The following is a 16,975-nucleotide window of genomic DNA, read 5'->3' on the forward strand; positions in this document are numbered from 1 at the left end:
AGCTGGAATAGAAATGGAAAGAACAGAACGTAAACAAAGAAGGGGAATTAAGTAACAAATACATGAAAATGCGCTGTCAGTACTAATTAAATTTCAATCACACGCCACGGTTGTTAAAAGCCACAACCACTAGGGTTCCCCACATGATCAGAAAGACCAGAGTGTGTGTAAAGAGAGTATGGCCAACTTCAATCTCCTCGATGATTGGTCAAAAGGCAGTCACGTGACTACAGGGTGCTATGACTGCTACCTACTTTGAGCTTATTGGATGGACATTTTGCGGTATAGCTCGGTTGGTAGAGTGGCCGTGCCAGCAACTTGAGGGTTCCCGGTTCGATCCCCGCTTCCGCCTTCCGAGTCACTGCCGTTGTGTCCTTGGACAAGACACTTAACCAATGCTCCCAGTGCCAACCACACTGGTTTAAATGTAACTTAGATATTGGGTTTCACTATGTAAAAGCGCTTTGAGTCACTAGAGAAAAGCGCTACATAAATATAATTCACTTCACTTCATTTTGTCGAATTAATAAACAACAGAGAGGAAATAATAGAAAGTAAACAAAGAAGGGGAATTAAGGAAAAAAATACATGAAAAAGCGCTGTCCAGTACTACCGGTAATTAAACTTCAATCACACGCCACGGTTGTTTAAAGCCACCACCACTAGGGGTCCCCACATGATCAGAAAGGCCAGAGTGTGTGTAAAGAGAGTATGGCCAACTTCAATCTCCTCAATGATTGGTCAAAAGGCAGTCACCGGACAACAAGCGCTGTCGAGTACTAGCGGTAATTAAACTTCAATCACACGCCACGGTTGTTTAAAGCCACCACCACTAGGACTCCTCACATGATCCAAAAGGCCAAAGTGTGTGTAAAGCATACTTGCCAACCCTCCCGGATTTTCCGGGAGACTCCCGAAATTCAGCGCCTCTCCCGAAAAACCTCCACAAATTTTCTCCCGAAAATCTCCCGAAATTCAGGCGGAGCTGGAGGCCACGCCCCCTCCAGCTCCATGCGGACCTGAGTGACGTGTAACAGCCTGTTTTCACGTCCGCTTTCCCACAATATAAACAGCGTGCCTGCCCAATCACGTTATAACTGTAGAATGATCGAGGGCGAGTGCTTGGTTTCTTATGTGGGTTTATTGTTCGGCAGTTTCATTAACGTCCTCCCAGTGCGGTAACAACACACAACAACAGCAGTCACGTTTTCGTCTACCGTAAAGCAGTTCGTCTGCCGTAAACAGCAATGTTGTGACACTCTTAAACAGGACAATACTGCCATCTACTGTACATGCATATGTGACAATAACATCTAGGGCTTTTAGAGAGTGCGCACACAACAAGGAGACAAAGCAGAATGCATCATCAGAGAGGGTGTTCAGCATGGTTAGAAAAATAGTGACAGAGAATAGAACAAGGATGGACAATTCAACCCTTAACTCATACTTGCCAACCCTCCCGGATTTTCCGGGAGACTCCCGAAATTCAGCGCCTCTCCCGAAAACCTCCCGGGACAAATTTTCTCCCGAAAATCTCCCGAAATTCAGGCGGACTCAGGTCCTCCACAATATAAAAAAGCGTACCTGCCCAATCACGTTATAACTATAGAATGATGGAGGGCGAGTTCTTGGTTTCTTATGTGGCTTTATTGTTAGGCAGTTTCATTAACGTCCTCCCAGCGTGGCAACAACACACAACAACAGCAGTCACTTTTTTGTATACCGTAAAGCAGTTCGTCTGCCGTAAACAGCAATGTTGTGACACTCTTAAACAGGACAATACTGCCATCTAGTGCATTTGATGAAAGCACTTTTGTGCGTGCCACACATCAATGTATCATCACAGAGGGTGTTCAGCATGGTTCGAAAAATAGTGACAGAGAATAGAACAAGGATGGACAATTCAACCCTTAACTCAACAATGAGTAGATGAATGTTATGTGTGTGTATATGTGTAAATAACTGAACACTGAAATTCAAGTATTTATTTTATATATATATATATATATATATATATATATATATATATACATATATAATAAAATATATATATATATGTATATAGCTAGATATCACTGAATGTCAAGTATTTCTTATATATATATATATATATATATATATTACTCCTCCCCTTTTAGCCACGCCCCCAACCACGCCCCCGTCCCACCCCGACCACGCCCACCCCCACCCCCTCCCCCACCTCCCGAAATCGGAGGTCTCAAGGTTGGCAAGTAAGCCTTAACTCAACAATGAGTAGATGAGTGTTATGTGTGTGTATATGTGTAAATAAATGAACACTGAAATTCAAGTATTTCTCTTATATATATATATATATATATATATATATATATATATATATATATATATATATATATATATATATAGCTAGAATTCACTGAAAGTCAAGTATTTCTTATATATATATATATATATATATATATATATGAAATACTTGACTTGGTGAATTCTAGCTGTAAATATACTCCTCCCCTCTTAACCACGCCCCCGCCCCTCCGACCACGCCTCCCCCCACCTCCCAAAATCGGAGGTCTCAAGGTTGGCAAGTATGGTGTAAAGAGAGTATGGCCAACTTCAATCTCCTCAATGATTGGCCAAAAGGCAGTCACCTGACTACAGGGCACCATGACTGCTACCAACTTTGAGCTCATGCTACGTGTCTGCGGCGCTTCTTAGTTTGTTTTTCCAGGTGTATAAATGCCCTGTTGTGCAGCATGGGGCCGGTCCACCCGCGAGAATTGTGGAAATCTTTTCCATGGCTTTCCTCACAAGCCGGAAAGAAGACAAGTATGAAGTTGAAGGTTTGCCGTCAACACTGGAGAGACACTGATTACAGCGTCTTGTGCCAGCTAAAGACACAACACAACGTCTGCGTTTTGTTCAGGAGAGAACACACATAATATCATACAATAATAACACAATAAATTAATACATTTAACAGTTGGTTCGACAAAAACAGGCCAACTTTGAACTCAGTACAACTAAAATAATGCAATTCAGTCACAGCAGAAGGGAAAGTCAAACGCAAAGACAAATAGACTGACACTGAAAGAGTAAAATAAAACGCACTTTGGGGGTAAAAATAGATGAGAAAATGAACTGTAAATCTCATGTAAAAAATACAACATCAAATGGCAAGAAATAAGTCAATAATCGATAAAGGAAATTATGTTGTGGATCTAAAATCACTTCATATTCTTTACTGCTCGCCAGTATTACCATATTTGAGTTATTGTTATAAGGATATAAGTAAAAAGTCGACTTATTCACTGAGCGTTTTAGAAACAAGAAAGATGAGTTATAATAATACACATCGTGACACACACAGTGATTACAAACACACCACACTTGGCACACTTCACACGATAGTAAAACACACATAAGTAAAAAGTCGACTTATTCACTGAGCGTGTTAGAAACAAGAAAGATGAGTTATAATAATACAGTGACACACACAGTGATTACAAACACACCACACTTGACACACTTCACACGAAAGTCACAATTTCTCCGTGATTGTTGGTCTAAAGCTAATTATTTTTTACGTTTTATGGCGCCGTCGAGTGCATGTTAAAATGCCTGCTGGTCACTAAACACTGCAGAAATGTAGCAGCAGAGTGCGTCAAATACGGCCACAAAACGATACTTTCACAACAAAAAAGCATGTTTTATTGTAAGTTTATGATCTGCAGTATTTTTAGAACTATATTTAGACGTATTATTTTGGTTTATTTTTGTCAGAAAAACTACCATCAGAACGACAGCAATTGCACAGCCGCACACGTCCTTGGTAGCAAAGATGGCGCCTGGTGTTCAGTTGGCCGTACTCTTTATACAAACCCCGTTTCCATATGAGTTGGGAAATTGTGTTAGATATAAATATAAACGGAATACAATAATTTGCAAATCATTTTCAACCCATATTCAATTGAATGCACTACAAAGACAAGATATTTGATGTTCAAACTCATAAACTTTTTTTTTTTTTTGCAAATAATTAACTTAGAATTTCATTGCTGCAACACGTGCCAAAGTTATATAACCTTTTCTTTTAACAACACTCAATAAACGATTGGGAACTGAGTAAACTAATTGTTGAAGCTTTGAAAGTGGAATTCTTTCCCATTCTTTTTCTATGTAGAGCTTCAGTCGTTCTACAGTCCGGGGTCTCCGCTGTCGTATTTTAAGCTTCATAATGCGCCACATATTTTCGATGGGAGACAGGTCTGGACTGCAGGCGGGCCAGGAAAGTACCCGCACTCTTTTTTTTACGAAGCCACGCTGTTGTAACACGTGCTGGATGTGGCTTGGCATTGTCTTGTTGAAATAAGCAGGGGCGTCCATGAAAAAGACGCCGCTTAGATGGCAGCATATGTTGTTCCAAAACCTGTATGTACCTTTCAGCATTAATGGCGCCTTCACAGATGTGTAAGTTACCCATGCCTTGGGCACTAATGCACCCCCATACCATCACAGATGCTGGCTTTTGAACTTTGCGTCGATAACAGTCTGGATGGTTCGCTTCCCCTTTGGTCCGAATGACACGATGTCGAATATTTCCAAAAACAATTTGAAATGTGGACTCGTCAGACCACAGAACACTTTTCCACTTTGCATGAGTCCATCTTAGATGATCTCGGGCCCAGAGAAGCCGGCGGCGTTTCTGGATGTTGTTGATACATGGCTTTCGCTTTGCATAGTAGAGCTTTAACTTGCACTTATAGATGTAGCGACCAACTGTATTTAGTGACAGTGGTTTTCTGAAGTGTTCCTGAGCCCATGTGGTGATATCCTTTAGAGATTGATGTCGGTTTTTGATACAGTGCCGTTTGAGGGATCGAAGGTCACGGTCATTCAATGTTGGTTTCCGGCCATGCCGCTTACGTGGAGTGATTTCTCCAGATTCTCTGAACCTTTAGATGATATTATAGACTGTAGATGTTTGACTATTTGCTCACGCAGTTGTGGACAAAGGGGTGTACCTCGCCCCATTTTTTCTTGTGAAAGACTGAGCATTTTTTGGGAAGCTGTTTTTATACCCAATCATGGCACCCACCTGTTCCCAATTAGCCTGCACACCTGTGGGATGTTCCAAATAAGTGTTTGATGAGCATTCCTCAACTTTATCAGTATTTATTGCCACCTTTTCCCAACTTCTTTGTCACGTGTTACTGGCATCAAATTTTAAATGAATGATTATTTGCAAAAAAAATAAATGTTTATCAGTTTGAACATCAAATGTGTTGTCTTTGTAGCATATTCAACTGAATATGGGTTGAAAATGATTTGCAAATCATTGTATTCCGTTTATATTTACATCTAACACAATTTCCCAACTCATATGGAAACGGGGTTTGTACACCACTCTAGTATACTGTAAATTATTTCATTGTAAATTCACAGCAAATTACTGGTTATTAATTGCATTACTTTCACTGCAACATTTACAGTAATTTACTGTGAACTATATTTACAGCAGGTACAGAGCTCTGAATTTACGGGCAATTACAAGAACTGAATGCTGTAACTTCATATATGTAATTTATAGTTAATGACGGGACGTAGTTATAGTTAATTACTCTGTCGGTTTAACAGTGTACCACCACTTACTGTACAATGAATTAATTTGACTTTGTGATATTACAGAAGACTGTGATTACAGTATTTTACTGTGAAATTTAATAATATAATGTTTAGTCTTTTGTTGTAATGTTTCAGTACATTTTAATGACATTATTTTACTGTGAAATTAAATAACATAATGTTTACAGTCTTTTGTTGTAATGTTACAGTACATTTTGATCACATTATTTTATGTGAAAGTAAATAATATAATTTTTACAGTAATTTGTTGTAATGTTACAGTACATTTTGATGACATTTTTTTACTGTGAAATTAAATAACAATGTTCAGTCTTTTGTTGTAATGTTACTGTACATTTCGATGACATTATTTTACTGTGAAATTACAACTAACGACTGTAAACATTACATTATGTAATGTTACAGAACATTTTGATGACATTATTTTACTGTGAAAATAAAAAATATGTTTAGTCTTTTGTAGTAATGTTACAGTACATTTTGATATTATTTTACTTTGACATTAAGTAAAATGTTTAGTTTTTTGTAGTAATGTTACAGTACATTTTGATGACATTATTTTACTGTGAAATTAAACAATATAATGTTTACAGTCTTTTGTAGTAATGTTACAGTACATTTTGATGACATTATTTTACTGTGAAATTAAATAATATAATGTTTACAGTCTTTTGTTGTAATGTTACAGTACATTTTGATCACATTATTTTACTGTGAAATTAAATAATATAATTTTTACAGTAATTTGTTGTAATGTTACAGTACATTTTGATGACATTTTTTTTACTGTGAAATTAAATAATATAATGTTCAGTCATTTGTTGCAATGTTACTGTACATTTCGATGACATTATTTTACTGTGAAATTACAACTAACGACTGTAAACATTACATTATTTAATGTTACAGTACATTTTGATGACATTATTTTACTGTGAAAATAAAAAAATATGTTTAGTCTTTTGTAGTAATGTTACAGTACATTTTGATATTATTTTTACTTTGAAATTAAGTAAGATGTTTAGTTTTTTTGTAGTAATGTTACAGTACTTTTTGATGACATTATTTTACTGTGAAATTAAATGTTTACAGTCTTTTGTTGTAATGTTACAGTACATTTTAATAACATTATTTTACTGTGAAATTAAATAATGGATTTTTTACAGTAATTTATTGTAATGTTACAGTACATTTTGATGACATTTTTTACTGTGAAATTAAATATTATAATGTTCAGTCTTTTGTTGTAATGTTACTGTACATTTCGATGACATTATTTTTTTACTGTGAAATTACAACTAACGACTGTAAACATTACATTATGTAATGTTACAGTACATTTTGATGACATTTTTTTTTACTGTGAAATTAAATAATATAATGTTCAGTCTTTTGTTGTAATGTTACTGTACATTTCGATGACATTATTTTACTGTGAAATTACAACTAACGACTGTAAACATTACATTATTTAATGTTACAGTACATTTTGATGACATTATTTTACTGTGAAAATAAAAAAATATGTTTAGTCTTTTGTAGTAATGTTACAGTACATTTTAATATTATTTTACTTTGAAATTAAGTAAAATGTTTAGTTTTTTTGTAGTAATGTTACAGTACATTTTGATATTATTTTACTGTGAAATTAAATGTTTACAGTCTTTTGTTGTAATGTTACAGTACATTTTAATAACATTATTTTACTGTGAAATTAAATAATATAATGTTTACAGTAATTTGTTGTAATGTTACAGTACATTTTGATGACATTTTTTTTACTGTGAAATTAAATAATATAATGTTCAGTCTTTTGTTGTAATGTTACTGTACATTTCGATGACATTATTTTACTGTGAAATTACAACTAACGACTGTAAACATTACATTATTTAATGTTACAGTACATTTTGATGACATTTTACTGTGAAAATAAAAAAATATGTTTAGTCTTTTGTAGTAATGTTACAGTACATTTTGATATTATTTTACTTTGACATTAAGTAAGATGTTTAGTTTTTTGTAGTAATGTTACAGTGCATTTTGATGACATTATTTTACTGTGAAATTAAATCATGTTTACAGTCTTTTGTTGTAATTTTACAGTACATTTTAATAACATTATTATACTGTGAAATTAAATAATATAATTTTTACAGTAATTTGTTGTAATGTTACAGTACATTTTGATGACATTTTTTTTACTGTGAAATTAAATAATATAATGTTCAGTCTTTTGTTGTAATGTTACTGTACATTTCGGTGACATTATTTTACTGTGAAATTACAACTAACGACTGTAAACATCACATTATTTAATGTTACAGTACATTTTGATGACATTATTTTACTGTGAAAATAAAAAAATATATTTTCTTTTGTGGTAATGTTACAGTACATTTTGATATTATTTTACTTTGAAATTAAGTAAGATGTTTAGTTTTTTGTAGTAATGTTGCAGTACATTTTGATGACATTATTTTACTGTGAAATTAAACAATGTTTACAGTCTTTTGTTGTAATGTTACAGTACATTTTGATGACATTATTTTACTGTGAAATTAAATAATATAATGTTTACAGTCTTTTGTTGTAATGTTACAGTACATTTTGATCACATTATTTTATGTGAAAGTAAATAATATAATTTTTACAGTAATTTGTTGTAATGTTACAGTACATTTTGATGACATTTTTTTACTGTGAAATTAAATAATATAATGTTCAGTCTTTTGTTGTAATGTTACTGTACATTTCGATGACATTATTTTACTGTGAAATTACAACTAACGACTGTAAACATTACATTATTTAATGTTACAGTACATTTTGATGACATATTACTGTGAAAATAAAAAAATATGTTTAGTCTTTTGTAGTAATGTTACAGTACATTTTGATATTATTTTACTTTGAAATTAAGTAAAATGTTTGGTTTTTTGTAGTAATGTTACAGTACATTTTGATGACATTATTTTACTGTGACATTAAATAATGTTTACAGTCTTTTGTTGTAATGTTACAGTATATTTTGATGACATTATTTTACTGTGAAATTAAATAATATAATGTTTACAGTCTTTTGTTGTAATGTTAAAGTACATTTTGATCACATTATTTTACTGTGAAATTAAATAATATAATTTTTACAGTAATTTGTTGTAATGTTACAGTACATTTTGATGACATTATTTTACTGTGAAATTAAATAATATAATGTTCAGTCTTTTGTTGTAATGTTACTGTACATTTTGATGACATTATTTTACTGTGAAATTACAACTAAAGACTGTAAACATTACATTATTTAATGTTACAGCACATTTTGATGACATTATTTTACTGTGAAAATAAAAAATATTGTCTTTTGTAGTAATGTTACAGTACATTTTAATGACATTATTTTACTGGGAAATTAAATAATATAATGTTTACATTCTTTTGTTGTAATGTTACAGTACATTTTGATATTATTTTACTGTGATTTTTGTTTTTTTTAATGCTATAAAAAAGTTTTTTTGTTTGTAAATAGGTGCATTATTTAGTTTGTTTGTTTCACCAGAGGTGTCCAGCTGACAAACCCCTTCTACAGCATCTGGGCGTCTGATGTGGGGACCGAGCTGGCTGTATCCTTTTTACACTCAAATATCGGACAAAAACAGACGTGTGCTTAAGAACTCCAAAATATGAACTCAACGTACGTGAGTATATGCACACGGTAAAAGAGCAGACCTTCCTTTTTGAAGATGCACTTCATTTTTCATGGTTTCTTGTTATTGTCGACACAGATCGTTCCCCAGACTAATTAGAAGAGGAATAATTCAGTAATGCCATATGCTGCCTCTGGCCTGGGAATCATTTGTTTTTTTATGTCTCTCGTTTGTTTCTAAGCTTGCCATTTTGAAAATAGACACTTTTAAACACTGAAATGTTTCTCATTGACACGTTTATGATGTTGATTATAGGTGGGGGAATTCGGTCATGGACGATTATATAATCGATTAGTAAACGTCGATAGCCGAGAAAGCCGACCAGCTTCTTTATTTTAGGGCACTTATGCTCCAGTTTCGCACACATTTTCATTAATTTAATCAATGTGATGACAATTTCCTATTACAAATGCACTGTATTTAAAAATTGCAAGTGATAAACGCTTATTTATTGAAATGTAAAACTGCATCAATTTATTAACGATTCATCAATAATCGATTTTTCATCGAATCGTAGCTCCTGAATCCTAATTGGATCTTGAGGTGGCCAAAGATTCCAACCATGGTATCCATGTTCATGAAATATTACCCAGCATGGAAGGACTTAATCAGAATCAGAATAGTTTTTATTGCCATTGTTTGAGAACGGGTTCACAAACTAGGAATTTTTTTTGGTGCAATCCTGCAACATATAACACAGATTTGGTCATAAAAAGAGCTGTAACTGAGCTATCAGATCTTGTTATTGTTCATGTGCCTGATGGCCGAGGGGGAAAAACTGTTCAGGTGGCGGGAGGTGTGGGTCTGGATGGACCCACATGGAGGGGAGAATAGTTTGTGTCCAGGGTGAGAAGAGTCAGCTGTGATCCGACCCACACGCCTCCTGGTCCTGGAGTAGAACAAGTCCTGGAGGGATGGGAGCTTTCAGCCAATCACCTTCTCAGCAGCCCGTACGATGCGCTGCAGGCGATGCTTATCCTGGACTGTGGCGCCGGGGAACCACACGGTGATGGAGGAGGTCAGGATGGACTCGATGATGGCTGAGTAAAACTGCACCAGCATCTCGGTCGGCACCTTAAAGGGGAACATTATCACCAGACCTATGTAAGCGTCAATATATACCTTGATGTTGCAGAAAAAAGACCATATATTTTTTTAACCGATTTCCGAACTCTAAATGGGTGAATTTTGGCGAATTAAACGCCTTTCTAATATTCGCTCTCGGAGCGATGACGTCACAACGTGACGTCACATCGGGAAGCAATCCGCCATTTTCTCAAACACTTCAATCAACTTCTCATCAGGGAATTTAAGTTGCTGGTCACTCCCAAGTTCTTTTGATGACACATAAGCTGAGTTCTTTGACCACCAGACAGAATGGGTATTTTGTGATTTATTTTCAAAGCTTTGAAAATAAACGTGAGACCAATCCAGTACAGCAAGCGTTCACTAGCGCAGCTAAAATGATCTGAAAAACATCAGGGAAAACACTCTCTTCTTCAATATCTCCCCCCGCCCTCATCTCTCTCACCTTAACACATGCCCATTGTGTCTCTTATCTAGAGTCGGCCTGAGAAGGGAAGCAGGGAGGATTCCTCCTCTCTGCCTCCTAGCTCCAGGTGGCCCCACAATGTAAGCACACTTTCATAAGATGATGAGAAAAGGAAAAGAGTACAATATGGAACATTAGCTATTTGTAATATGACTATGAAAGTAAAGAAGTAACACACAAATATGGCTATATGTAATTATCTGCCTCCGTCAATACCTAAGCTAAAACGGCGTATGATGACACTGCTTTCTGTTCTTCTGGATGAGCAGGCGCTTATTTCCTTGACTGATGTTCTCCCAGATGGCTTTTATTATAGTGGCAGGAATCTGTGCTTGCCTCTACTTCCTCTTCCTCTGCTTCATGGTTTTCCAAGTATTCCGCAACATTAGTGGTAAGAGGACTTCACTGCCCGCCATGTCCAAGGCCAGACGTCTGCACTACGAGGTATGAACTATCGCCGTTTTACTACCTCCGCCAAGCAGGTTGCGTATTCGCCAAGGTTTGTCAGTCAGTGAGCAACACACCTCCAACAGTTATGGACGGATTTTGATATAATTTTCAGGAAATGTCACAAACGAGATAAAGAACAAGTGATTACATTTTGATTGTGATCCGGCTCACAGTTTGGATTCAGGATTTTTTTTAAAGGATTAGAAAGGGTCTGATTGAGGTCTGCACTGGGAGTGCATTTTTCGTTAATTTACCTCAATTATTGTAAGGGGGGTTCTGAAACGTAACCCCCGCCAAAATTGAGGACATTTTTGTGAAGTAGGCACACTATTTTATGATTTATATGAATATTACCAATATAGCGCACTGGTATATAAACCGCACTCACTCAATTTTAGAAGAAAAAAATACTTTTCCATTCATTAGCCGCACCGGACTATAGGCAGAAAATGAGTTATTTACACAGAACGATTTTGTAAATGTTTATGTGCCTGTAAACCGGCAGTAAAACGAGTGATCAAACAAAACAGAAGTCATCGTCATGGACCCACTAGCCGCGGAAGCTAGCTCTCCAATCAGCGAAACAGACTCAATAACTCCACTGGGATGTTTTGGTGAATTTACGAAACTGAAACAATTAAGCAATCAATCAATCAATGTTTATTTATATAGCCCTAAATCACAAGTGTCTCAAAGGGCTGCACAAGCCACAACGACATCCTCGGTTCAGAGCCCGCATAAGGACAAGGAAAAACTCACAACCCAGTGGGATGTCAATGTGAATGACTATGAGAAACCTTGGAGAGGACCGCAGATGTGGGTGACCCCCCCACCCCCCCTCTAGGGGAGACCGGATGCAATGGACGTCGAGTGGGTCTAGCATAATATTGTGAAAGTCCAGTCCATAGTGGATCTAACACAATAGTGAGAGTCCAGTCCATAGTGGGGCCAGCAGGAGACCATCCCGAGCGGAGACGGGTCAGCAGCGCAGAGACGTCCCCAACCGATGCACAGGCGAGCGGTCCACCCCGGGTCCCGACTCTGGACAGCCAGCACTTCATCCATGGCCACCGGACCTGTGTCCCCCCTTCCACAAGGGAGAGGGGGGCAGAGGAGAAAAGAAAAGAAACGGCAGATCAACTGGTCTAAAAAGGGGGTCTATTTAAAGGCTAGAGTATACAAATGAGTTTTAAGATGGGACTTAAATGCTTCTACTGAGGTAGCATCTCTAACTGTTACTGGGAGGGCATTCCAGAGTACTGGAGCCCGAATAGAAAACGCTCTATAGCCCGCAGACTTTTTTTCAATACAAAAAGATTGAGCAGCTAGAAGACAGAACAGGACTCCTACTTCCGGCGATTTTCTTATTTAAACGGGGATAGCAGGTCCATTCTGTGTGTCATACTTGATCATTTCGCGATATTGCCATATTTTTGCTGAAAGGATTTAGTAGAGAACATTGACGATAAAGTTCGCAACTTTTGGTCGCTGATAAAAAAGCCTTGCCTGTACCGGAAGTAACGGACGAGTAGCGTGACGTCACAGGTTGTGGAGCTCCTCACATCTGCACATTGTTTACAATCATGGCCACCAGCAGCGAGAGCGATTCGGACCGAGAAAGCGTCGATTTCCCCATTAATTTGAGCGAGGATGAAAGATTCGTGGATGAGGAAAGTGAGAGTGAAGGACTAGAGGGCAGTGGGAGCGATTCGGATAGGGAAGATGCTGTGAGAGGCGGGTGGGACCTGATATTCAGCTGGGAATGACTAAAACAGTAAATAAACACAAGACATATATATACTCTATTAGCCACAACACAACCAGGCTTATATTTAACATGCCACAAATTAATCCCGCATAACAAACACTTCCCCCCTCCCGTCCATATAACCCGCCAATACAACTCAAACACCTGCACAAACAGCCCAAAGTACCGTTCACCTCCCCAAAGTTCATACAGCACATATATTTCCCCAAAGTCCCCAAAGTTACGTACGTGACATGCACATAGCGGCACGCACGTACGGGCAAGCGATCAAATGTTTGGAAGCCGCAGCTGCATGCGTACTCACGGTACCGGGTCTGCGTATCCAACTCAAAGTCCTCCTGGTAAGAGTCTCTGTTGTCCCAGTTCTCCACAGGCCAGTTCTCCACAGGCCAATGGTAAAGCTTGACTGTCATCTTTCGGGAATGTAAACAATGAAACACCGGCTGTGTTATCCGGCACAACAGTCAGGGGGTGCATTCTACGGCGGGGGTGCGTTATCCGGCACAACACCTGCCGCAATACACCGCTTCCCACCTACAGCTTTCTTCTTTGCTGTCTCCGTTGTTCATTGAACAAATTGCAAAAGATTCACCAACACAGATGTCCAGAATACTGTGGAATTTTGCGATGAAAACAGACGACTTAATAGCTGGCCACCATGCTGTCCCAAAATGTCCTCTACAATCCGTGACGTCACGCGCTTACGTCATCATACTGAGACGTTTTCAGCAGGATATTTCGCGCAAAATTTAAAATTGCACTTAAGTAAGCTATTGCATGTGTTGCAATGTTAAGATTTCATCATTGATATATAAACTATCAGACTGCGTGGTCTGTAGTAGTGGGTTTCAGTAGGCCTTTAAAGGTACTCTCAAATGTGCGACGCACTGAGGACGTTGTACGTGACCTACTATGTGGTTAGGGAATACTGAGGGCGTTGTGCGTGACCTGCTTTGTGGCGAGGGAACACTGTATACATCCTGACTGTGCACTGTGACTCAAGTTCTATGACCCCCCTCCCTCCTTTTGAAGGGTTTGATTTTCAGGTTCAAGTTCCTCATGCTGGTCACTCTGGCCTGTGCTGCCATGACGGTCATCTTCTTCATCATCAGCCAGGTGAGTGTCGTCATGTATTCGCCAGAGCCGTCGGACAACAAGAAGTGTACTTGCAACCCGTCCAGGTGAATGAGGGCCACTGGCACTGGGGGGACCACACAGTGCAGGTGAACAGCGCCTTCTTCACTGGCATCTACGGAATGTGGAACCTGTACGTGTTTGCCATCATGTTCCTCTACGCCCCCTCTCACAAGCGATATGGAGACGACCAGTCAAGCGCTCAGTGCATCACTGGTAACTATGACAACCATTTCTACACAGATGTGTGACATTATTTTCTCTCTTGCACTTGGTATTGACTATTTTTCATTGCCTAAAGTACTATGAGATACTAGTACCTGGTCAGAGGTGGGACCGCTGACCGCTGCTGTGGATGCTGCAGTACTACATGCCAGTCCTGTCTTGCACAAAGGATGGTCTATTTATGGCCTGCAAGCACATGACTAGTAATTAGTCAACCGCGCTCAATTTACTTGTCATTTTTTTTAAATGGAAAGGAAAGTAAACTAAAGGGAAGTAGAGTTAAGCTTAGCCAGGAAGAAAGCGGCATTATTAAGCATCAAATATGTTTAAAAGTACATTTGGGTATGAATAAAAATCCAAATGAGACATTTTTTTGAATGCTTTAAAGCTGGGATGTCAAACTGGTTTTCATTGAGGGCCACATGGCAGTTTTGGCTGCCATCAGAGGGCCGCTTTTAACAGTGTATGAATTTGCCTCTGGATTTCATTATTAATTGTTTTAAGTAGACTGTTGATTTTACAGTAAAAACTTTACATTTACAAAATCTTACTGTAAAAATTGGGGTTTTTGGGGGATTTTCTACAACATTTTACGGTAAATGGAAAATCAGTACCACTGTTTTTTGCGAAACGGTATTTGTTTTTACGGTAGAAAAGCTGGCAGCTTATATTAACGTTGTTGCCCTAGGGTAAACTGGGTGTAACACATGGCACACTGACAAAGCTTAACCTATTGTGACTATAACAATCTACAAGGTTAATGTAGGTTGCTTCTCTTTCTCCCCCTCCATTTTTCTGCATTCTTTCGTATCTCAAGTTATCATTACGTATATGTATTGTTGCATTTAAACAACTGTATTGTTGATAATAAAGGTAAATTATTGGTATTGTTCATTATCAATAGCGCTATTTCTATTGGTATTTGTATTGATCCATTTGTAGTGTAATAATGCTCATTGTTATTTCTGTATTATTTTTTATTTTTCGCTAACTGCTTATTTGCTATTACTTTTACCATCATATTTGTACATGTCATATTTGCTGATGTTGCTCTATTGTTGTTGTTGTTGTTGTTTGCTGTTGTTGTTTTTGTCTCTCTGTCTAATCCCCCTCTTGTCCCCACAATTTCCCCCTCTGTCTTCTTTTTTTTTCTCTTTCTATCCCCTCCTGCTCCGGCCCGGCTGCACTAAATGATAATATAAATACATTTAATAAAGTCAAATACAAATAAGGCAACAAGAGAAGTATCCTACACTTCTCTTTTGTAAAGTAAATCTGAACAGCCGACATGGGCATCTACATCAACTATATGATTTGCCTGAGAAGCTGGACAGGACATAAAAAAAAAAAAAAAAAAAAAAAAAAAAAAAAGAAAAGCTGGCAGCTTAGTTGCCAGAATTTTTGTGTTAAATTTACTTTGGTTTTTACAACATTATATTATTAATGGAAAAACAGTACAAGTTATTTTTTTTATTATGGCAACTTAGCTGCCAGTTTTTCTACCGTAAAAACAAGAACCGTAGATTTTACAGTCAACAACTGGCAGCTCAGTCAACAGAATTTTAACGCAAAAAAAAGTACGGTATTTTTCGGACTATAAGTCGCCGTTTTTTTCATAGTTTGGCCGGGGGTGCGACTTATTCTCAGGAGCGACTTGTGTGCGAAATTATTAACACATTACCGTAAAATATCAAATAATATTATTTAGCTCATTCACGTAAGAGATTAGACGTATAAGATTTCATGGGATTTAGCGATTAGGAGTGACAGATTGTTTGGTAAATGTATAGCATGTTCTATATGTCAGTGTTTTTCAACCACTGTGCCGCGTGCCGTGAGATACAGTCTGGTGTGCCGTAGGAGATGATCTAATTTCACCTATTTGGGGTAAAAAATATTTTTTGCAAACCAGTAATTATAGTCTGCAAATGATGTGTTGTTGTTGAGTGTCGGTGCTGTCTAGAGCTTGGCAGAGTAACCGTGTAATACTCTTCCATATCAGTAGGTGGCAGCCGGTAGCTAATTGCTTTGTAGATGTCGGAAACAGCGGGAGGCAGCGTGCAGGTAAAAAGGTGTCTAAAGCTTAAACAAAAAAATAAACAAAAGGTGAGTGCCACTAAGAAAAAGCATTGAAGCTTAGGGAAGGCTATGCAGAACGAAACTAAAGCTGAACTGGCTATAAAGTAAACAAAAACAGAATGCTGGACGACAGCAAAGACTTACTGTGGAGCAAAGATGGCGTCTACAATGTACATCCGAACATGACATGACAATCGACAATGTCCCCACAAAGAAGGATAAAAACACAGTAGATGCGGGAAATATCGCTCAAAGGAAGACCTGAAACTGCTACAGGAAAATACCAAAAAAAGAGAAAAAGCCACCAAAATAGGAGCGCAAGACAAGAACTAAAACACTACACACAGGAAAACAGCAAAAAAGTCCAAATAAGTCAGGGCGTGATCTGACAGGTGGTGACAGTACACCTACACTGCAAAAAGTCAGTGTTCAAAA

At 37.5% G+C, this 16,975-nt stretch overlaps 1 protein-coding gene across 1 annotated transcript in view; it reads left to right on the plus strand.

The window, feature by feature from the left end:
• Window positions 1-16,975, plus strand: part of wls (Wnt ligand secretion mediator) — a 113,747-nt gene that overhangs the window by 84,717 nt on the left and 12,055 nt on the right. Inside the window, exons 8-11 of the mRNA XM_061941270.2 lie at window positions 9,185-9,248; window positions 11,185-11,328; window positions 14,135-14,218; window positions 14,284-14,452. Coding sequence (XP_061797254.2) covers window positions 9,185-9,248; window positions 11,185-11,328; window positions 14,135-14,218; window positions 14,284-14,452 — 461 coding nt within the window. The remainder of the gene's footprint in view (window positions 1-9,184; window positions 9,249-11,184; window positions 11,329-14,134; window positions 14,219-14,283; window positions 14,453-16,975) is intronic.

The sequence above is a fragment of the Nerophis lumbriciformis genome, linkage group LG03 (assembly GCF_033978685.3).
Source record: "Nerophis lumbriciformis linkage group LG03, RoL_Nlum_v2.1, whole genome shotgun sequence".
Taxonomy (NCBI): domain Eukaryota; kingdom Metazoa; phylum Chordata; class Actinopteri; order Syngnathiformes; family Syngnathidae; genus Nerophis; species Nerophis lumbriciformis.